The 24,352-nt window shown below is 43.2% G+C and overlaps 1 protein-coding gene across 1 annotated transcript in view; it reads left to right on the forward strand.

Moving 5' to 3' along the window:
- The window catches only part of LRRIQ1 (leucine rich repeats and IQ motif containing 1), a 1,142,626-nt gene that overhangs the window by 398,350 nt on the left and 719,924 nt on the right, over positions 1 to 24,352 (forward strand). The window contains exon 12 of the mRNA XM_085653925.1: positions 15,194 to 15,267. Coding sequence (XP_085510051.1) covers positions 15,194 to 15,267 — 74 coding nt within the window. The remainder of the gene's footprint in view (positions 1 to 15,193; positions 15,268 to 24,352) is intronic.

Raw genomic sequence — 24,352 nt, forward strand, 5'->3', positions numbered from 1 at the left:
AAAAGTCAAGAGGATTTGAAACCAAAAGCTGTGTGTAGCCAGTTTTTTGCCCCCACCCACCACATTTCAGTACTTATAAGAGTGCATGAAGTGTAAAGCAAGTGAGTGTGTATGTGTGTGGGGGGGGAGGGGGATCTTAAACATGAAGTCAGTGGAATTAAATCCCCACCTCCAGCCAGGAGAGCGAATCCACAGTTGTTGCTGCAGAACAATGGAGAAATTTTGGGACTGTAATAGTCTGATTGTTTCATTTGGAAAATGTTTGGCAGATGCAGTAGGTCTGATCTGTTCATAATCATTTTTTACGTGTTAAAGGAATAATTTTAATATTGTGAAAGGCAATAACCCTTTAAGTGTGGATTGTTAATACACATTCTTAAATCCTATAGACAAGTATTTTGTTACATGGAATCTCAAATATTAGCATAGTAGGCCAGGGTTTTGGTGTAGTTTACTCAGTCCTCTCACAAACCCTGCTGGAGAAGATTTGTATTTGTGATAATCCTTTTTAGGCCCTCTTTGGAGTGTTGGTATATTATTTTGCCAACTATAATTTTGTACATATTTGCAGTTTTATGACTTGAAGCCTGAAGTTTGCAATGCAGGAAATCTAATGCTCAATGCAATAGCTAGGCTTGAGCTGGATATGGCGACAAACCAATGATAAAAGGTATAGACCTGCTAGTTTCATTTGGAAAATTTATGTCAGATTCCATAGGTCTGATACTTTTAGTATGAAAATTTAAAATAAAGACAAGCCAATTTGAGTTTAAAAGTGGACTGGTATTGCACAGTATGTATTCATTATGCACAGTATCATTCCACGAGGGCTGCCCACTGATATGCTATTATGTATATAATTTTTTACTTTTTTTTTCTCCCAAGTATATGCCCTTCATGTTTAGGCAGTAGTGTTTTTCTTTTGTTCTTCTTTTAATTTATCTTGCATAAACTTTTGAGATTGTGCGTGTTTTATTGTGAGTAAGTGGGTGATTGATGATTATTTCCTTTATTTCCAAGAGAACATCTCATAGAAAAATAGCGTATTGTACAGTTACTAATAAAACAAGTACAAATATTCCTAAATAAATTCCACTTACAAATGACTGAGATAAACTACATTTTCGTAACAGTTGTAGACAATTCAGCATGAACATTACTAGAGAAATAAAAGTGCACTGCACTCCGCTACTATGAAAACGTTCATCTCAATAAAAGTGCATTCTCTCCTATAAAGCTAAACAAACCATCTTAGTAAAAAAATAGTTTAAAATAAAGAGAAAGTAAATTCAGTGTTTTCCTTAAAACCCTAAATTATGTCTTAGTCGATAGCATCAAGTTGACAAAGAAAACTCTACATAGACTGTACGTACAAAATTGACTTTTTCTATACTGCATTAATACATTTTAATTTTTTTACAAATTGGGTGAAGGATTTCTATTTGTAACTCTTTAAAATACAAACAGTAAAGCAACAAAAGAGTTGTATTATGTATCATCCTTAGCCCACATGCACAGAAACCCTATGTTATCACAAACTCTATTTAAAAAGGGGGCATTCTCCAAATAGGATCTGTGCCTATGCAAAATGGATGACAGATTTTTTAGTCAGCAGATGGCCCCTCTCTAATGATAGAGTGACCATCCTTGCTAATTCAATAAGCTTCGCTTTTACTTTTCTCCTTTTCATTTGCTTGTCAAGATTAAAAACATCACATCTCAGCTGGAAATTAGAAGCACACTTAACAAGTTGGCATGAGCCGTAGTTTGATTATGACTGGGTGGCCATTTCAATTTAAACAGAGAATTTAGAGTTATCCCTCTTTTTTTACCAACAAATGTAAAAACCTCAGGGCACGGGCTTTAGCTACTAAATCCCATGAGGTCAAGCCTAGTTCGCTTGTATTGTTCCATTCTAAGGAACAGAAAACAATCATCGTAAGACACGTCTTTTTCACACTATCCCAGCTGACATGGTTATCAGGATATAGCAATCAACCACATATAGGGCTTGCTAAACTCAGCTGATAACTCACCATATCGCCCATCAAATCTTATTAAAGTATTTTTGGTGGACATTAGAGAGGTCTATAAGATGTTCACACGTTCACCTGCTCCCTGTAGACGTTATTAAAAAACCATGGAAATCTCTTTGGACTTTGTGAAAAGATAAGGTTTTTCAGTTTTTTCTGTATTGATCGTGAGTTTGTTATTCTTACAGTAGGCATGAAGGACATTACGTTTTTGCTACAGGCTGACCGGGGTGTAATCCATGAGGATAAGATTGTCTGCATACATGAGACACGAAGCTTGATAGACAATACAGGGTTTTTAGGGAGATCAGATATAAACTAAAAAGTAGTGGAGCTAAGCATATCCCTGTTGAAGCCCATTTTTGATGGGGATTTTGTCAGACAGAATTCCATTCCCATTAAGGTTCACTTTTACCTAATTTATTGAATGGAGCTTTTGGATCATATGCAGAAGCCCAGGAGGAATTTTAAGGGCTTTTAATTTATTCCATAGTGTTGCACTATCGACCAGATCGAACTCTGCTTGCAAGCCGACAAAGCAACAGCATAATTTACCAACTGTGCTTCCTAACTAACTCGCCATTGTCCAGAGAGTCAGTTAGACAGTGGTCTACTGTGGATTAGTTATCCATAAAGCCTCCCTGCTGTCTCATAATAATACCTGCCACAAATGTCACATTTTCAAGATGTATTAAGAGGGTTTTTATCATAGATCTTTAGACTCATCTCTAAGAGAGAAATAGGATGATAGTTGGAGGGCTCAGAACTGTTGCCTTTCTTCTGAATTGGTTTTTATAATAGCCATGAGTCAGGCATGAGACCCATTTTTGTCACCCATTTAAAGAAGGAGCTAAACAGATTTGCCCACCATAAGTGGTTAGCATTGAATAATGCAGCTGGAAGAGAGTCTGGGTCGCCCGCATGGTAAGGTATCATTATGCTAATTAATAGAAACAACAAAAGAGTGATTGATACATAACTAGAAAAATTAGCCAATAAAACAGCGTGGGGAAACTAAATTATTTTATAAAAGAACCCTCACTCACCAACCTGGTTGGTGACATGCTTCATCATAGGGTTCCCACCAGAGAGGCCGAGTGCCTCCCTGGTGTGCTTCAACGCCTGAGTTACAGCGGAGCAGGTTTTTTTTTGGGAGAGTGATTGTGAAAAGTGGTGCAAGTATTAAAAGGTGGCTGGTTTTAACCAAAAAATGATTTATTCCAGGCAAACCAACAACCATTTAAAAGCAAGTGGAACGGACCTAGACTGGCTGGTTAGGATAACCAGAGTTGTCCGATTTTAAAATAAGTGGAAGGAAATGGTCAACATGTTTCAGCTTGTGTTGCGGATTTGCTAAGCATTCTTCAGGACCAGGTCAGATTCAACGGCGGTATGCACACGCTAAGGCGCACCCTAACCTGTGGAACCGTGCTAGTGGTAAAACTTACGGTTCTACCAATGTGGCCTCCTGGGATTTCCTAGGCCACTGAACTCTGCAAGAAAAACAAACAGGACACACATAAAATTATAAATGTGAGGCGATGGTCGACTGTTGTACACACATTCATTTGGTGCAGAATAAATTTGAAAATCCCGTGCTGTGAAAGGGGAACAAGTGAATTTTAAAATTGTGCCACTGGTGCCCCTGACTCAGGCATTCGTGTGCAGTTTTTAACAGCCACTCCAGATTTGAATTTATCATGGAGGGGTCCAACTACAGGGCAAAGCCTGTGATTTATATTGTCATTTAATTGTAGATAATGTCAAGCATTTGTTTGCTAAATGGTGCCTTTGACCTGTACAGTGCTCGTAATAGCGTACTCTTGGATAAAAGCACTTAGCATACAACTGATGCGCTAGCGATGTCTAGCAAGCGCTCGGGCATGTGCTTATGCATGATAGAACTTTAAAAACAAACCAGTAGCATGGAAATAATGATCGGCTTACTAGAAAACGATATGCGTTTTACTTCATGGGTCCGGGAGGGGGGACAATGTGCTATAGTATCTGAAACAATGGATATGAGAGAGTCAGCGACAGCAATTCAGACCTGATGTCGGTTATTAGTCAGTCACTGTGCCCTATCTTCACTTACTTCCATGCTCACACACTCTCGCGGGAAACCTCGCGCTGTCCTCCTTGGCCCCAATATTACCGAGTATCGGCAAACCCGGATATAAATTGCCGGTTCTCAATCACGTGACACCTGGGAGGTGCGTATGACGTGTTTGCGTTTGGTTCACGTTTTGGCAAAACAACTAGAACGCGCCATAGAGGGCTATTGAAAAACTTTAATTTTTCACTCGGGAGACAATCGTGTATACGGAGGCTAAGAGTTCTTATTCCCAAATTTCAAAACCAATTACATTGGGGCGATTAAGATTATATGTAATCAACCTGTGTCAATTATAAGCCAAATGTATTGGACCACCCTTGGCAAAACAATTAGAACGCGCCCCGTAGAGAGCTGATGAAAAACTTTATTTGTTTACTCGGGAGACAAACGTGTGTACGGAGGTTTAGAGTTCTTATTCCCAGACTTAGAACCAATTGTATTGGGGCGATTAGGGTTATATATAATCATCTTGTGCCAATTATGAACCGGATGTATTGGTCTAGATTCTTGGTTATCTAGATCATTAAAACAGTGATCATGTTGGGGTGCATATCAATGTAAATGGAACTAGAAGACCCATTGGTTAACATTATGAACCAATAACTAGTGGGCAACACTTTATTGCTATCAGAGGCTAGATGGCTAGTATTCAATGTTAGAAACTGGATAAACTTCTTTAGCGTTTGAGTACAGTGCCCCAAGGAATATTATCATTCAGTCCTGTGTGGTGTGTGGACAGACGATAAATCCACCGCTGCTCCTTTTCGAAGAGTGACTGCTGTGTGTTTGGACCTGGTCTAAGTTTCTCAATGATGGTCCACCTCAAATCGTTAGTGGTATGATTCAAAAGCAAGAAATGGTCCGTAAGCTTTGTGCTGTTCTTGTGGCAAAGAATCGTACTGCGGTGTTCGCAAATGCGTTGTTTGATTTTCCGCACCGTCATACCCACATATCTGAGTCCACATGGGCAAGTTATTAAGTAAACCACGTCCGTGGAATTACAGTTCGTATGGGTTTTCTGTAACCATTGTTTGCCTGGTTCCAAAGAAAGGTATTTAGTGGTGGAGGTTAGGTGGCAAACACTACATGATCCACATGGGTAGTGGCCAACCACTGGAGGTAATCCCCATGTGTTAAGAACCGTCTGATCCGCTTCTTTATCCTGTGTTCTGGGGCGTGTGTGTACAAGAGTGTCCTTAATGCTTCTTGCTCACTTGTACGAGAACAGGGGGTTCTCCCATTCGTGATTGTTGCTCACTAGAATTTTCCAATGTTTGTTGATGGATGTATTCACCGCATTGGAGGCTGCGTTATAAGTGGTCACGCAAGTTTGTTTCATTAGTGCTTATCACATTTTCTTCCAGGAGTGCTTCCCTATTTTGATTACCGGCCCTTTTGCAGCTCTTTTTCAAAATCTTGTCAGGATATCCTCGATCCTTCAGCTTCAAAGTGAGTTCTTGTGCTTGTGGTTTGAAAACCGACACTTCACTGCAGTTCCGTCGAAGCCCCAAGTATTGCCCGAATGGAAGATTTTCTCTTAGTGTGCGTGGATGGTAGCTGGAAAAGTGCAGCAGGTTGTTCTTAGCCGTTGGTTTGTGGTAAGTCTTGGTCTGTAGTTTGTTGTCTCCTTTTGTGATAACTAGATCAAGGAAAACCATTTTGTTTTTGTTGTAAACAACAAGAACACAGTGGTAGGGACAAACTGCGCAGGGAAGTGACCATGTAAGAAGAAAATATCAAAAATGAGCCAATGCTACTAGGTTAACAATACGACGACCACTTCACGTCTTAATTGGTGAGCAAAGCCCACCTAGGACAGTTGCAGAAATGATAACCGAGCAAAATGGTTCAATAGTAAAGCACAAATTAAAGTCCAATTTTCGATTCAGTGATGTAGTCTTCTTTTAATTCAAGCTTTTCATGTCTTTGTTTCTTATCGTAAGCATGAGTAAACTTGAGGTGCGGGTCACACATGTAGATCCACCCAAAGAACTCTAGCAAAGTGTTTTCAGTGCCTTTCCAGATAATGAGCACATCATCTATGTACCTTTTCCAAAAGGATACATAGGACAAGTACAGATTTTGTGATGATAGGACGTGCTTGCACTCGAAATCATACACATACAAACCGGCCACACTTGGGGCGAATGTGCTGCCCATTATTATGCTAATTAAATCAGCAAAAACAGCCACTTCCTGGGTGCTTGTAGATCAGATGCAGCTTCAGGTGGATGAGCGGCTGAATGCAAAATGGAGTCAGTGGGTAGATTAATGGTTTTATGAGTGTCAGGATAAGTTACAGAGTGCATGGGTGATGAGGTATTGAGTCCTTGCTCTCACCAGTCACTGAACAAGCACTTTAATCTGTAAGTTAGACCTGTTGGCAGAGCTTACTATATTTGGCTTGATGGGACAGGTGTCTTCGAGCTTATGTGATCAACATAAAATGATCTTTAAGAAGCAATACAAGAGAATTCTCAAACTTTCTTGCCCATATTGCTTTTCCTCTCTACAGCGGCCCATTGGAACCATTGACATTCAATATCTCCAGTGTCAAGTGGCATCATCTGTATATGATATATCATGTAAAATGGTCAATTTGCTGATTGTCTAATGTACACCAGATGTCTCTACAGTATGTGTTAAGTCGTGTACAGGACCAAAAAATATAAATGATGTGACAGTCCAGAATATTACATCTCCAGCATCTATTGTCTGGTATGAGTCATGCCTTTTAAAATTTACATGGCATCTAATATCAGTTGTTTAGCACTTTAAAATGGGAAACATCCTTTTCCACGCAACCATTACAACGCGTAATGGTTACATCGTGGTTTTAACAACGCAAGTCATTACGTCGGCTTGCACTGGAGGGTGCTCTAGACTAAGGAATAGTGTGAATTACTATTCCAACACCTTCCCTACTGTACGTAGACTGGAGTTGGAATAGTAATTCACACTATTCCAAAGTCTGGCGCACGCCAACGCAAGTTGATGTAACGACTTGCGTTGTTAAAACTGTGATGTAAAATGCCGCGTTGTGTTGGTATGCGTGGTATCATCATACATTCCTTTAAAATACATGTATTTGTGTCTGAGATCCCAGTCATGGACCTCTTTTATGGCTATCCAATCTATTCTTCATCTGTATTGTCAAGTTAAACAGGTTTGCTTAAATGTCTTAGTTACTTATCATGTAGGTGGCAAGTATAACTTGTCAATAAGAATTGGACAGATGTCAGAAATTATGCCTTTATATTTCCCCATGCCACTAAATATTTCTGTATTGGTGACTCATGCAATTATATAGGGTCAGGGCCAAGTTTACTTCTCAGACATTGCTTTAATTGCCTATATTTACATTGTTGTGGCTACTTAAGCTCAAAACCAGTTTAGAGTGTTGTAAAAGATTTAAACATGTCTCCCTTGTAAAGGTCATTATAAGAAAATGCTTCTTTTTGCAAAATTACCTCAATTTTCTGTGTACTGATGTTGTGGGTTTTTAGACATTTCACACTTTGGACCTTGTATATGTCCCAGTATATGTGCCCTGACCACTAAAAACGTGTCAAATTGGGTAGAAACCTTAATTGGCACATTTAACTTACTTAGTTTCTGGTTTCTGGTACCCAGGGTCTGTAAGTTTAATGTCACTAGTCGACTGCAGCACATATTGTGCCACCAGTAAAGTGACAATGCAAAGCATATCTTCAGGCTTGCCCCTGCAGCCTGGCTGTTGAGTTTTAAACTACTTATAAAACCTGGCAAAGCAAACCTTTTGCCAGGCCTATACCTTCCTTTTTAATATATATTTAATATATATAAATAACCCCTAATGTAGGCCTTAAATGACTATAGGGCAGGGTGCATGGTATTGAAAAAGTAGGCCATTCATTTCATTTTTACTGTGGTGAGACTGGCTCTCCTGTAGAAAAGCACCACGTTACATGATAACAACTTATATGCATTACTTCAGTTTGAGAATAGGTAGAATAATGATTCTAAATAGTAATTTAGAATCAAATCTAATGACCAGGCCAGATTTTAAATTACTATTTTGAAATGACAATTTTCAAATGTGGGTTATTCCTGCATAAAGGTTCTAGTAGCCGTTTCAGACTTAATCACCAACTGTCACCTGGAAGCCTCCTGGCCCCTTGCAAGAAGGTGTGAGTGGCTCACAGGAAAGAAAGAGGCCTTGGAAGGGAGGAGGTGTGGCCTCCTCCTGACAGGGTGGCCTGGAGGTGTGCCCACCAACCTCACAAGCCTCAACGGGGTGTCCCCTGTCACAGGAAGATGGAACGCCCACCTAGGCCTGTCCCTTCCATTGTTCAGGTAGCCATAGTGGCACCAATCCCTGTATGAGGCGGACCTGTTTCAGAACTGCAGGGAGAGTTTCTCATTTCTCTAAATACATCTCAGGGGTGTGCCCACAGCTCTTCCCAGGAGAAGAATGGTTCTCCAGTGTTGGATGATTTTGGCAGAGCAGTGAACTTGGGGGGGGGGGGGAGGCGGGGTAGGATAGGGGGAGTTGTTTAGTGTCAAACCCCCAGGAAGTGATGTCAAAGTCTTTAGGGTTGCCCCTGGGAACTTTATCCTTGTTGGCCAGGGAGTTTCCCCCACCCACAAGCTGCTGCCAGGCATAAATGTTGCAACCCTGGACACCTTCTGCAGAACACTTCTGGGCCTGTGGAACGCTGAAGAAGGACTACACTTGCTGCTGGACTCTGGTAAGAAACCCAATGGCTGGACCTGCTTCCCACATGTACCCATGACAAAAGAGCATACTCCAAGGGCTAGTTGACTACTCCTCTGTTAAGCTCCAGAAACAAAAAAGTTGCAAGAAGCCCAAGACTCTGCTGCACCCAGCTGACTTGCTTTAACTGCATTTGCCCTGGTCCCTGCTGATGGCTTCTGGGAGATTGAGTCCTAAACCACAATGGGTACCCAAAAGGTTATGGACCCTTGGCCAGTCTTACTGTACCCTCCCTTCTTCAAAATTGCAAAAATGGGCACTTAGAAACATTTCTAAACTTCTCTCCAAAAGAATCAGTGGCTACCACTGGACCGCCGATGTCGAACTGCCGGTTGAACTCAACTTGCTGGTTTGCCCTGCTGAAAGGGTCCTGACTTATAAATTTCCAAGTCTGAACACAGATGTCTTCACCAGGACCAGAAGGTTTCCCATCTTCAACGTCGAGATCCTCAAACTTCTCGCCGGAGCCGAGGTCCCATCGAGGACAAGCGCTTCAGCCGGCCATTGTTGATGAGCCCCTCTGAGATCCAGCTTGTAGCCTGACCAACTAATGAGGACTTTTCACCAGAAAAACGACTAAGTCTGAAGGTAAACTTTCCACTATCCAACCCAACCTCCATCATGGTCAGCATTTGACTTTGACCACTCTAGCGTGGCCAGGTACCAGCAGTTGACACTTTGTGCTTTTTGGTGCTAGAATGATTTGGAGTGGAATTTTTATTATATTGTGTTTTCTATTTTTTAACTGATATTGATAAATGCTTTACACATTTCTCCTAAGTTAAGCCTGCCTGCTCTATGTTACAGGTACCAAGGTTTAAGTTATTGAAACCTACCTGGATCTAGTAGGGCATAGTGCAGTTGTTAGTTGAAGAGGACTACCATCTCACAGTCACCTAATTTTCTGATCACACATGTATCCCATGTGGGCCATCTAATCATTTCATGTCCACTTGTAATGTCATTGTAATGTCAACATTAGACGAGACTGGAGCATTTAAATGTAGGCTACCATCCATCATTAGTAACGTATTCAAGACCATCCAGGTTACCAGCATGTCCTTCATGGTAAGTAAACGTAGGTGGGGGTGTTATGAACTTTTTTATTATAAACAAAATGATCAAATTGGGTGAGACTTTTGGAGAGGAACGCTCTCCCCTTCCCTCTCTGCACCTGTTTAGCATTAGCCTCGAAAAGGAAAATCATTTGCAATAAATGGTATGCCAGTTGGTATAAATACATGTCTGGTGAACAGAGCTCTCATACCATTGTATCAGCATGCAGTTAAGACAGTTTAAGCTTAGGTGTTCTGCCCACCCATATGAAATCTTTAATGTTTGTGTTATGGTGAATCTAGAGTGGTAGCATTTCCAATGCATAAGTAAACTAAACGCCCATCACCATTTTCACCACTTGTACTCTACAGCACAAAGAAAGTTATAGTGAAGGCCATCTACGTATTATTAGTTTTGACAAGTAAGGGCTGTATATCATCATATATTGTGTTTTTCACGCCTTCTTAAGGAAAATACACAAATATTTTAAATCGGAGGCCTTCCATGTGAACCCGTTGTCATTTGCCACTTGTCTGATTGAAGATTTAGTGATAGGGCAGGCTTCGCTCTTGCTCCAGTTAATTCCCTATCCAGAGAATACAGGGAAGGTGTTAATCAGGGTCATAAGATGTGGTATTGACAAGATTACAGTGTGTCAGTTCTTTGCTCTGCCTCACATCTCGATTGAGGGGAGAGTCCATTGGTAAGACCTCATAAGAGGTTTAAGCTTTAACCTTGTTCATACCAAAGACCATTGGGTGAACAGTCAGCTTTTTGTGGTGTACTCTGGGGTGAGGAAAGAAAAGGCTGTGCAGAAAAGGACTCTTTCGAGGTAGATAGTCCTCTTCATTAAGATCTGCTACACATTGGCCAAGAAGCAGCGCCCAGTAAGTCTGAAAGCCCATTCCACCAGCACTTACGCTGCCACCACAGTGTTGGCATGCAGAGTGCCTGTCCTTGACATTGGTCATGCCGCCACAGGAGCATCTGTGCATACATTCATGAAGCACTAGTGTCTTGACAAACAGGCCCAATGTTAAGGGCCTGTCACTCATTAAGTCATGTAAAAGTTTCTCTTCTGAGCTCACTCCTCAGTCCCTCCACCTTTGTATCTTTTCTAAAGGGGAGGAAGCTGCTTTTAGAAGATCCCGTCAGGTGAACAAGCTACATACCTTTGGTTATACTCTTTCTGGTGGTATCTCTAACTGCAGATTCCTCACTCCCTTCCCTCCTCCCCAGTTTGTGTAGTGCCCAGTTTTTATCACCTAAAAAGTTCCAAAGTTAGAGATCTGCATATTAGTCTTGACATTTGTTTTGGGCTTTGCATCCAAGGGAACGGAAATAATCCAGAAAGAAAGTGATGTCAGTGCACAGGGCTGACATTTATATGTGGTTTCGCTCTGTCACTTCTAAGGTGGAACGAAGCCTATGTGGAGCTGCACAGTGCCACCTAGCGGCATGCAGGAGCACTGCTTTGAAGTTTCCAGACCCAGTCTGGCACCTTGGGAATATTCTGAAGTTTAGGAATCTGCAGTTAGATAGAGTGTCCAAAAGAAAGACTGTTACCAAAGGTAAGTAACTTGTTCTTTTTAATGTGTGCAAAATCAAATGGTATTCACACCCTGGAGCACCCACGTCTTCCAGTACATTTACCAACATGCAAAACTTTGTGTGAGTTAATACGTTCACAAGGTCAAAACCAACATTTACATGTAAAAAGAATCAGGTATGTAATACTTTGACTCAGCACATTGCAGAGAACCTCTCTTTGTAAAATGTAAGTGCCCTGCTTTTGATGTGTCACATGTCAAATACTCTCAGTTTGGAAGCACAGTGAGGTGATTTTTTCAAGGTTACAAAGTATGGTGTAGTCAAGAAGGTTTTACTGTGGGTGATTTACATGATACTCGTTTGGCAACTTAAGCGCTGGACCACAAGTATAGTATGGAGTTATTTACAGTAATATTTTGCAAGGTTGAATAAATGCTTTACAATACATGAGCCAGAGCATTGTACAAAATACTTAATCTGAAAGTAATGTAAGAAAGAGAGCACAGGATAATTAGACCACTGATGCATCCATAACACTGGTTAGATGAGAAGTCTTGCATAGTGAAAGTGCTGGCGTACTCCGAATCCTCCTGTGATTAGAAACCTGTCTTAAACTGAATCCATACAAAAAGAGAGCACACACAGAGATTGCAAATATTCAAAGATTTGACATCTATAAAAGCACAGTATTTTCAGTCTTGTATAATCTGATAGGTGGCAAAATCAGACTTCCTTTAATGCAAACCATGCCATAATATCTGCTGGCTTTATCAAAGCTATGAAAAAAGACAGCACAACCATAATTTGTCAAATAACTACCTGACACCAAATAAGACAGGTAGACATTTTCCAAATAAAGTAGATTTTTTAAACATCTTGTCCCCTAGACATGTAGATATTGTATACAAGTTCTACATCCCTCATGTAAATCTATGACTCATACTCATGTCGGAGAACAGTAGTTACATATAAGTAACTGTTAGAACTTTGGGTCTCTAGATGGCAGAGGTAGGTACCTTTGACCAAATAGGGACCCTTGCTTCTTGTCAAGGTAAGGGGGTACACTCCTAAAATAACCCCTGCTCACCCCCTTGGTAGCTTGGCACAAGCAGACAGGGTTATCTCAGAGGCAGTGTGTAAAGCATTTGTGAACACATACAGTAACCCAGTGACAACACTACAGATGGACACCACACAAGTTGTAGTATAGACTTAACACAAGACCACAAACGACAAATATCCACAATACTGTACTTTAAAAATGATAGAAATTAGCTTAGTTGTCATAAGATTTAAAATGCAACACTTTGAGTTCAATATACCTTAGGATGCGTAACGCTATACAACGAAAGTGTTGCAGGGAAGGTGATGAGTCGGTTCCTTGCATGCAAGAACTGTGATGCGTCGGGTCCCTACTGATGCATAGGGGATGCGTTGGTTCTTCTCTACGAGGGGAGGTGATGCGTCGGTTTCTTACTGCACTTTTGTGGTGATGCGACCCGCAACGCCGTGATGCGATGAAGATCCGGTGCGATGAAACAAAGATGGCGTCTTCTTCTTGATGCGACACGATGCGTGCACGCCCAACGGCCATGCAGCGACTCAACGATTCTTCTGAGCCGCGACAGGCCCTGCGACACGCTTCCCGGTGATGGTCGCGGCATCTGATGTGACGTCGATTCTCTTCTCTGGCGATGCGAGGCGCTTCGGCAACAATGCGACAACTGCAGCGGCGACACGCTTTCCCAGCGATGCAACAACAGCGGCTGCGACACGCTTCACCGATGATGTGGCGGCGTCTGATGCGACGTCGATCCTCTTCTCCGGTGATGCAAGGCGCTTTCGTGTTCTGAAGCGACAGCGGCAGTTCTGGCGACACGCGTCTTCGTGCGTTGCGCTTCCAGCTCCTTGCAACACGCAGTCCCTCAGAAAGCCCAACACAACTGCAGGAACTTCCAAAGAACTCTTGGGGAGCTGGTGGGTGAAGTCGGTTGTCCCTGAGACTTCAGCAGGAGGCAAGCTCTTTCTCAAGTCCTAGGAAATCCTTCACAAGTTGAATAAAGTACACACAAAGTTCCTTTCTCCTCTCTTTGCAGTCAGGCAACCACTGCAGGCCAATCCCTGAAGCTTAAGGATAGTCTTTCCTCAGTCTCTCTGGTTCCTCTCCTCAGCAAAGGTTTCTTTTTGTTTCCCAAAAGTGATCTAAAGTTCTGGGGTCTGGGTCCCCCTTTTTATACACAGTTTATCTTTGTTCTCTGAAGGCAGAGAGGCCTTTGCCTAGTCCAAACCAGTTCTGGTCAGTCCTGGAGCACTTTGTTGACAAGACTCCTTCTTTCCTTTCACAGTGCAGGCCAGGGACATCGGACGCACCACAGGAGGTGGAGCCAGCATTGTGGAGGGAAGGCACAGCCCTATTCAGGTCCCAGGTGCAACTCCTCCCTCCTGTCTACATGCAGATCTCTCTATTCAGCCCTGTGCTGACTCACCCTGTCTCCTGGAATCCCCCAGCCCCTGTCACTCAAACTCCAGACAAGGAATACACAACCTAGCAGAGGCAGGCTTGGATGGTTAGACAAGAAAATACTTATGTTCTAAAAGTGTTTTTTTCAAACACAGAATATTAAAACCAATTTCACTAAAAGATGCATTTTATCATTCTGAGTTCAGGCATACTAACCTCAAATTTCTACCTAGTTCCCTGGGTTAGTTAGGATTATAAGATGTAATAATCAAACTGCCCATTCTGGCTTATGGGGAACAGGTAGCCTTGCAATAGTGAAAAACGAAAATGGCTGTAATTCACTATTAGGACATGCCACACACACCAGGACATGTCCTACCTTATACGTACAATGCACCCTGCCCTTGGGCCTACCATAGGGGTGTCTTATATGAACAAAAGGGAAGGTTTAGGGACTGGCAAGTGGGTGCACTTGCCCAGTCAAAACGGCAGTACCAGACTGCACACAGGCTCTGCAATGGCAGACCTGAGACACACTTTTACAGGCTGCTTCGGTGGGTGGCACAACCAGTGCTGCAAGCCCACCAGCTGCATTTGGTTTACAAGCCCTGGGCACACTCAGTGCACTGTACAAGGGTTTGACAAGTAAACCAAACCAGCCAATCATGGAGTCACTAATCCATACATTAATTTACAATAGGGAGAGCATATGCACTTTAGCACTGATCAGCAGTGGTAAAGTGCCCAGAGTCATAAAACAGCCAACAACTGGTCAGAAAAAATACAGGAGGAAGGCAAAAAGTTCAGTGATGACCCTGCAAAAAGGGCCAGGTCCAACAGTAACTACTTTCTTAAAAGGGACTTGAAATGTCTTAAGCATGTGACTCTATAGTGGAACCCCTTTTGGGGAATTGTGTTACGTTCACTTAGCAGTACTTCTCTGGTGTAAAGCCCATCCTCCATTCCTTCACAAGGGGCTCAATCTTTCTGTTCCAACAAGTAAATATAATTCAGCATTTGTCAGCTAAGGCTGTTTGCAGATTTCATGAAGTGATCGTATCAGAAAAATTCTTAAAGCAAAATACGGTCTAACTATTGTTTTGGGTAGGTAAGCAACATTATTATCCCTTAATTGACATGTAATATTGAGATATGTTTGAATGTGCACATATATTGATATTAATACTGTATAATATACAATTTTGGGTTTTAACTTACAGTTTGACTCATCTTGCACCTTTGTCTGCCTTTGTGTCTTTGGAAAAGTTGGATATAAGCAACAACTGCTTGTCAGGTACGTTTTTGAAGGTCAAATCAATTAATAGGTTAATAATGTCAATGTAAGTTGCGAATAACCAGTTTTCACTGTTTTTAGCCTGCATGTTTGTTTTACTTTAAAAACTATGTGAGATATGGCATATTTCTTTCATCATTGTAAGATAATTTTATGACTTGCACTGCAGCAGCAGTAAAAGTGTGTAGTTAAGTTGCTGTGTGGATATATTCGGAAATGCTTATTTATGATAGAGACTTCTAGTAGCAGATCCCTCACCTTTTGAATATTCCCCAGGCATTAGACTGAATCTGAAAACTCTTTAGCAGTACCTCTGTGTGCCTTGCGGGTCTACACTGACACCATTCCGCTCTGGAAATGAAGCGCGGGGCCTAAATGGGCACCACTCTAGCAGGCTGACATCAGTTCCTTTCTTGACACAGATCCAGACACAGATCCAGAGCATGCTCCTGTGTCTCTGAGACAACTTAGCTCGATACCCCAAAATTTTGATACAGTGTGAAAGGGATGTCACCCCCAAAACAACAGGTTTTAAGTACTGTAGTGACTGTTGCAAACAGATTTCTGTTACGGATCCCTGTCAGGTGTGCCTGTGGTGTTTGGGGCTGAGTCACGACTCCGAGACTTTTGGAGATTGCACATCGGTGAACCGGAAAGCCATCGGGGAACAGCAGGCGAAACTTAGTGCCGAGGTTGCTCCAAGTCCCATTCCGCATAAAATGTTTGATCCTGGTCTCACACATGTTGCTGGAGCCTATGGACCTGCTTCAGAGTTCGTTCTGTGTCGCGCTTCTAGTCTTCAGGTAAGCACAAACTATAGAAGAATTTGAGGTGGAGTTCCACTCCTTCATTCCTCTTGCACTCCCCTGAGCAAGTGCATGGGCGGAGTCCAGAGTCTCGATCCCGCTCTCTAAGTCTTCTGACTTCGAAGTCGAATCCGCAGCTGGTTTCCCACACAACGCTAATTTCCAGGGCCCTTAGCCATGCCACCCCATATTTAAGAGTTCTGCACAGCTATGCTCATCGTTTTTGCTTCCTTACCACCTCCCTATGATGCACCATTGGGCCCCAAGGCACCGATGGCCTTTCCAGCTGGAATATTATCAGCTGGGTATTCTTGACACCTCTTTCCTCTGGCTCTTGTTTCAGTGCCACTTCCGGCACCCACAACCATGTTGGGCCTGGGTACGTTAACCCTGATGCTGACCACTCTGCCCAATAACGTGACCTCCATTGACCTCTCCAATGCTGGCTCGACGCCAGTCTGACTTTGACCAATGTCATGCTCTTATCCAACTGAGGCACCCATTTCTGCTCTTTACTTACCACGTGTTTGCAACATTCTTTGCATTCCCTTTTTGGTACAGACTCAGATAATGATTGTGACCCGGAAATGAGTTTGCTCAGCCCTGACAGGATGACAACTGGTCTGAGGACTTGCAGGAGGCCAATGGGCTAGACACCTCCCCAGACACAGCTCTTTTCTTTTTTCCTGGGCCAGCCACAGAGAAAAATAAGCATCCTACGCCATGTTCATGCTCAGGTGGCCGAAGCCCTTGATTTCTAGGTCCCCAACCTGGAGGTAAAAAGTAATGTCCTGTAGTCGGGCCCGACTTTTTCTGAGCCCCTCCAGCCCTTGATCGATGCTCTAATGGACACCCTTTTGGGAACTTGGGTCATGTCCTGCTCTGGCCCGCCAGTTAATAGACCGATCGCCAGGCACCATCCTGCTCTAGGTGATTTCTGTTTTCTTGTCTCCGCACCCTTCTCCAGAAAGTCTTATGGTACAGTCTTCCACTAGCCATTCCAATTCAAACACTTTTCCTACCACTCTACCAATAGGGAGTCAAAATGAGTGGACACATTTATAAGCGTCTCTTTTCATCCACTAGTTTATTCCTGCTTTCTGTTACCACTTCCTGCTTGTTGGGCCGTTATAGTCACGACCTTTGGGATTTGGTGGCACACGTCCTTCCTTGTGTGCTGTAAGGTCTTCGTCCTGTACTGTCTCAGGCAATGAAAGATAGTTATGATGTGGCCAAGTTCGCAATTTGTTGTGGCTTGAACACCATTGATTCCATCAGTCATGCAACTGGCCCCAGTGTTCCCATCCGCTGACATCTGTGACTGTGCTTAACTGGGTACTCTGACGATGTCCAGTCCTCCTTGGACATGCCCTTTGATAGGAATCTCCTATTGGGGGGAAAAAGCTGACTCTGCCCTTGAATGTTTCAAGGGGAGTAGTGCCACTGCATGGTCTCTGGGCCTTTCCACCCTGCCTCGCCAACCATACAAGTTCTAACACTCCTTTGCAATGCTCCTTCCGTAGCTTTGTCAGAGGCGTCCCTTACCGCCAACCTCTCAAGCCCCGTCAAGGGACTCAGGTGCTATGTGGGAGAGATAGAGGTCAGCATGCCTCTCAGCCCACCCCTCAACTTCTCCCTCTCCCTCCCTCTCAAACCCCCTCCCCTGCACAACACTACCTGCCAAACCTTTTTAGTGTACCCTTACAGGGTCACAATCCCCAGGTGAGAGGCAGAAAGTACTGATTCTATCTCCGGTGGCAAGCAATCACATTGGACAGGTAAGTCTTACAATCTGTTTGCAAAGGCTACATTGACCATTCTTTTGGTGTCTGCTGCACCATCCACCCAATGACTGACAGAGTGCCACCTCTCCATTTTGCGGCAGAAAGGGCTGTTGAGAGGGTGACTGTGCCAGAAGTATGACATGGTTGTTATTCCTGCTACTTTTTGGTGCGCAAGAAGGACGGAGGTCTTCGGCCTATTCTCGATCTGCACCCACTCAATGCCTTCCTCCCTAAGGAGAAATTTCAAGATGCTCACCCTGGCCCAGGTCTTGTCTGCCCTCAACCCTGAAGACTGGATGGTGGCATTGGACTTGCAGGATGCCTATTTCCATAAACCTGTCCTTTCAGCCCATCTGCAGTACCTGTGGTTCATGGTGGGACAGGACCATTTCCAGTTTGCTGTGCTCTCCTTTGGTCTCACCATCTCACCTCGGATGTTGAATGCGGATTCACCTCAGGCAGTCGTCAACCACCTTCAGACCACACTGAACTTCATGTCATCCTTGGGGTTCACTATCAATGTGCCAAGGTCACACTTGACTCCTTCTCGAGCACTCCCTTTCATCGGAGTCATTCTGGGCACCGTTCGGTTTCGGCCTTTCCTCAGGGAAAGAGAGTCCAGGGCATTCAAGCTGAGATCTCTATCTTTCAGCTTCGACTTGGATTTCAGCGAGGTGGACTATGAGACTGCTGGGACTCATGGCCTCCTGCATACTGCAGTTGAGAACACCAGGTGGCACATGTGGGCTATGCAAGGGGATCTGAAGACCCATGGGGCCGACATCAAGGGGACCTCTCCGACCACATTCAGATTTTAACCGAGGCTGCAAAAGATGTTCAGTGGTGATTGCTGAACCATGATTGGGTCGGCACAAACCCCTCTCCCTTTCTTACCCAGAACTGACAGTAGTGACTGATGCACCCCTTCAGGGTTGGGACTGCCAACTGGTCTCCGTCTGAGTCCTGGCTCCATACCAGCATATAAGCATATCTGGGGCTGGGGGCCTTCTACTTGGCACTAAAAGCATTATGGTCCAAATATTTGGGGGTGATGATGCAACTTGAAACCTGGATCGCTAACTCTCATTTATCTCAACATCATAAGCTCTGCCGCTCTTCATTGTTCCCTGAGTTTTGTACTCCACAGTCCCGGTTCCATGAGTTTTGTACTCCATGTCTACATTGCTTTCTACTGTGTCTTTCCCATGGCACTCTTCGGGGAGCTTTGTGGCTACTCTTGAGCCCTCAGATGTCTGCTCCATTGCTCCCCAAGCGTGACACTCTCACGCCCGGAATGTGGTCTGCCGTTAGTGCTGTCCCATGTCACAGGGCCTATCACATTAAGTGGCAAAGAGGCAGCTCCCACTCTCAGCGTCAATAATGTTGTGTTGGCCTACCACAGTCTTTTTTCTCTGCTAGGGGGGATGTTAGTCAGCTTGGCCAGTGATCCCGGACTAAGCTACATGTGCTGAATGGCAGTGATCTAGTGGCCTGGAATCGTTCCATCGACACGTTCCATCGACACAGTAAAGGCGTAGATTTTTGTTTATGGCACTTTAATGATATGATATCAGCATGCTATTTGGAGAACTAGCAGAGCTTTGAGATATTAGTGTGATGGTCATCTTTCTTCCACGCCTTGCATGTCAGTATAACTTAAACTTAACCCCACCCAGACTTGTCTGCCTTGACAATAGGAACACATAAAGAAAGGATTGGATCTAGGGCTCCGATTCCAATATTACACTCCACGGCACTTCCGTCTGATATCCTATATTTATGTTCATTCAAGACCCTGATTGCCAAGATGTTGCAAAAAGCATGGAGCCAGCTGTGTCTCCTGTGTAGTCTACTTACAACCAAACATAAGACTATTGTCACAGACTGGATTCCATCACAATATCACAGGCTTAACGCCTGACTAGCAGGCCTCTTTAGTTGTACCCTACTGTGAGTGTAAATTGTTTTCCATGCAGTGTCTGATCTAATAGAAGGCAAATTGGAATTCAATCATGGTGCATCTCATATTTGAATTACATTGGCTCCCTTTTCTACCCCATTTCAGTCATACCAGATCATATTTTAGTTCCTGCTCACAAACGTGAAGATAAACTCTTGATTTTAGGGTGAACCTTTGTAATACACTTATATACTCAGACAAGACTCCAGATCCGCAGATCCAAGGAGGAACAGAATGATCTTCTAAATGTAAATCACACACTTTCTAGCAAATCCCATCTTGCAGTCAGTCTTGCACACCTCTAATACATTACAGTAAATGTTTTAACACTATTTGTACAATTTCTCTTACTTGCTGACTAATTCCAAGTAGTTTCCACCTCCCATGAAGTTGTTCATATTTTCAGATCATAAAGATGGCATTGTACATCAATCTTAGAATCAAGACACACATGTGGCTCCAAGCCATGATGTAAATACTGCTACTCCACCCGATAAAAGTCTGTGGCAAGGATATCCCCCTCCTTTTATGCAATCACTTGCAGACTGTTTGCCTCTGTGTAGCTCTATATTGATTTGTATGCTGTGCATGAATTGTGAAATAAAATTACATTTATTAAATAAAAACTATAGTACTACAACATTGTTTTTAAAACATCAGCATTTGTTGACAATTATGTTTAATTCATTTTCAATATTTGCTTTCCTAGCTTCATACAAATATTGAAAAACGAATAATTGTGTATAGAGATTTAAAAAATAAGTATAACTATCTCTTTATACTACACTTGTGTAGTCAACCACTTTTTGATTCACACTGTGGAGGTTTCCCTGCCCACATACCGCTCAGCAGCATATGGTTGGCCCTGGGTGGGGTGGGACTAACTCCCTCAGGTTGCCTTGCTTAAGGGCCAGAGTCACCTCAACGAGCTAATAAGCGGTGGCAGCTCCTCGCAGCGCAGGACGACACTGAGGCGGTTTCTCTGCCTGCATTACGCTCAATAGCACTTGGTTACCACCTGCTGGGATGGGACTGTCTCCCTGCTTAACAGGAGGGGCCAGATTCCCCTCTACGTGCTAATAAGCGGCGCCAGCTCCCCGAAGTGCGGAATGACACTGAGGCCGTTTCCCTGCTAGCATACAGCTCAGCAGCACTTGGTTGGCCTTGGCTGGGGTGGGACTATGTCCCCCAGCTTCCCTTGTTTAAGAGGAGGAACCGGACTCACCTCAATGCACTAATAAGCACCGGCAGCTACCAGCAGCACAGGATGCACCCAGGTGTGCGTCCAGGGGAAGACAGGGCCCGTCTGGAACATTGCAGGCCTGTCCTCTAAAATACATGTTGAAGAATGGATTACCCTGGCAAAGACTTATGATATTGTTTTTTTCCAGGAGACTTAGGTGTGGGATGATATCTTCTTCGATGGATGCGCCTGCTTTAGTCTCCCTTCAACACCCTCCATCTTGGGAGTCCAAAGAGATGCCTGGCTGCGTGGTTTAAAGAAGGCATAGGCTGTAAAATGACACCAATACTGACATAAGGGGAATTCATGCAGGCTTTGGAGTTAAGGTTGGGTGCAATTCCTAGCATTATGATGATCAATTTTTATAACAATGATTTCTTGGGTAGAGACAACCGGATTTTGTGTGGGCTAATTTCCATGATAGAAAATTTAGCTATGAAACATACACACCCTCGAGGCTGTTTAACCAAATATTGGTTGCCAATTTGAACTCAAAGGTGGGTACTCTGCCTAGCCTTTCACTTGCAACCTTTGCACCATACGTAGATGGATAGACCAGGAGAGCAAATTACATCAGCGGCGCTGATCTATGCTGATCCCATCCCTTTTTCTGATGTCGATTCCATGCAGCACAGGTGCTAGATGTGGCACAGATAGAGCCGTCTGATTTGGGCAACTCTCCTTCTGGCCCTATTCAACCTGTTGCTGCTATTCCTATGGCAATGTACAGTTTGGCAGGTGAAAGGGAGAATATAGGGTATCAAAACCTTTTGGACACTATTGTTCAGCCTCCTTTAAAAGATTTGGATGATTGAACTGGGGGAGGCTGGTGGACTAGAGTCCCTCCAGTTTCAGATTTTCTTTCTCCACCTGGTATGGCAACAGATATAAGTTCTTCTTATTCTGGAGAATTGAGAAGGGCAGCTGCAGTCTTAGGTTGTCAGTTCCCCTCAATGCAATTATCCACAGACCCTTTGGTGAGTGTTCCTCACCAAGGTGAGATGGGAGTTGAGTCTTTACTCCCTTATAATAACTCTCTGATTGACCTTATTTTAGGATCGTGGGCGAAACCTGTTACGGGAGCTCCAGTTGACTGGGCTTTGCCCCATAGGTATCAATCTGCCCCTGGGGACCCAGTGTGTCTTTATTGACATCCCATCAAGAAAGGGCTGGTGGTTCAGGCTGCTACGGATTTACCAGACCTTAGTGACCTTCCCTTGGTTTCACCAAATAAATAGTTCAGATGGCTAGACCATTGTGGGAGTAATATTGAGATCTTGATCCCGTTCTTGCAGACTCCTGAAAACAGAACTATGCCAAAAATTCTTATCTGATGTCGGGCCCTCTTGGGATCGAATACTGCTAGTTGTGTTTCTCTTGTACCTGACAAGTACAATCACCCGTGGTATTACTAAAACCTTATTGCTGTTATTCAAAGTAAAGTAAACCCCCACGCTTAAGTGCCCACTTACTCCTTCAAGAAGTAACCTCTCCGTCCATAGCACTCGCGACCCTCCAACGGTATCTGGTTACCGCTTGGCATCTCCATTTTGACTGTGCCTGTGGCAGAGTCATCAGTCATGTGACCCCCCCACTGTTATTTCTGTTCTACCCCTAAAGTGGGGGCCTTTATCGGTCCTCCTTGGCAAATGCGGAGGCCATATTGGGATGCGAAAAAGTTCCTTCCTCTCAGAACTATTCGGATTATCTTGGAATTTCTGAAAGGCCCCCCCGTAGAGAAGTGATCCTCTATCCCTACAAGTGTAGTCTTTATGTATATAAAAAAATCGAATCAAATTGAATGGCTGACGTTCCTATACTGTGCTTCAGGGACCTGACATCAGGTACTAGGGAGCATTAACATTTTTGGCATAGTTCTGTTTTTAAGAGTCTGCAAGAATGGGGATCGAGATCTTAATCATGGGATATAAATACACAAAATAATGAGATCAGGACGACAGTTCAGTCCTGGGCAATTGAAGTTGATAATTAATCAGCAAAACGTAATTCACAGTGCAAGGGTGAGAATATGCAGATGAGAGGTGTCCTACTATGTACAAGTTGTTGTTTTTCTCTGTATGTGTCATTTCATTAAGAGTGTGACTACAGGAGAACGCTCCTACTCTGACCCCTTGTTGAGATCGACAACAGTGAAATTGTGGTAAGATGGATACCTTTATCTTGGCAGGCTACTTTGCTGATGCTTTTTAAAGACATTGAGACAATGTCTTTGACTACCACTGGGTGAGGGTCGCATTATAAAGGTTTTTAATGTAACGTGGATTCTGAAAGGTTATAGACCAGTTACGTAAAATTAAGGGAGGTATACCCTATGTTAGGATTGTACTAGATTAAAAAAGCATGCTCTTTGAAAATTTATTTTTGTTTCCTTAGGAACATGCCCAGAATGTGTTGACAAATAGTCAAGCGTTGCCAGCAATATTTATCCCTAGAACTAGGAAATTCATATTGATAGGGATAGTGTACATGAAAATAGAGGGCTCTGTATCCTATGACCATTAGGGGCAGTGTGTAGAGGCTGAAACATGTTGATAATGGCAGTGAGGGGAATGCAGACATGAATTCTCCAATATGCCCTCCCTTACTTTTTAACTCTGTCAATGGTGGCCCAGAAAAAATTAGTTTGGGCACTCCACTTAGAAAGTTTTAATACTTTCTCTTTTCTCTGCATTTGGGATCCCTTTCTTAGAGAAAAATCGTCTCTCTAAAATAAAAAATATGCGCTCCACCCTAAGCATTGGTCTGCGCTAGGGTGTGTCAGCAGCCCAATGATAAAGCATGCCACTATCTAGTGGGTGAGGACAGTATTTACAACCTTTTGGATTTTCCTCCCTAAGTGAGTAATCACAAGATCAGAATCGTATTTTTGAATGTCCGAATGGGATGTTCAGAGCTCTAAGTGTGTTTCTTAGTCCTTCACACTTGGTGAGTTTTTGAGCCTAGCCTTTGGAGAGTAAGGGTAGGCTTAATCTCCAGTCCTCTGTGGTGTGTGTTGGACTTTGTCTTAGTGTCAGGGGTAATGGTATCCCCATGCTTTTAATGTTTTTATATGACGTTTTGTTACTGTGGTTCTTTCCACAGTTATTGTGAGGTTAGAATGCATGGTTCAGATCTTGAAAGGGGTGCGAATAGTTTTATACTCATATTGTTGGTTGACTTCTGACACAGATTTGTCTTACTAACATGAGTATTTTATTCATATGGTTTAAATGTCTTTCAACTTTATTTGCCTGTGGTTCCTTTCATGGGTTTTTATGTGGTACAGTATGTT

Source organism: Triturus cristatus, chromosome 4_1 (genome assembly GCF_964204655.1).
Source record: "Triturus cristatus chromosome 4_1, aTriCri1.1, whole genome shotgun sequence".
Taxonomy (NCBI): Eukaryota; Metazoa; Chordata; class Amphibia; order Caudata; family Salamandridae; genus Triturus; species Triturus cristatus.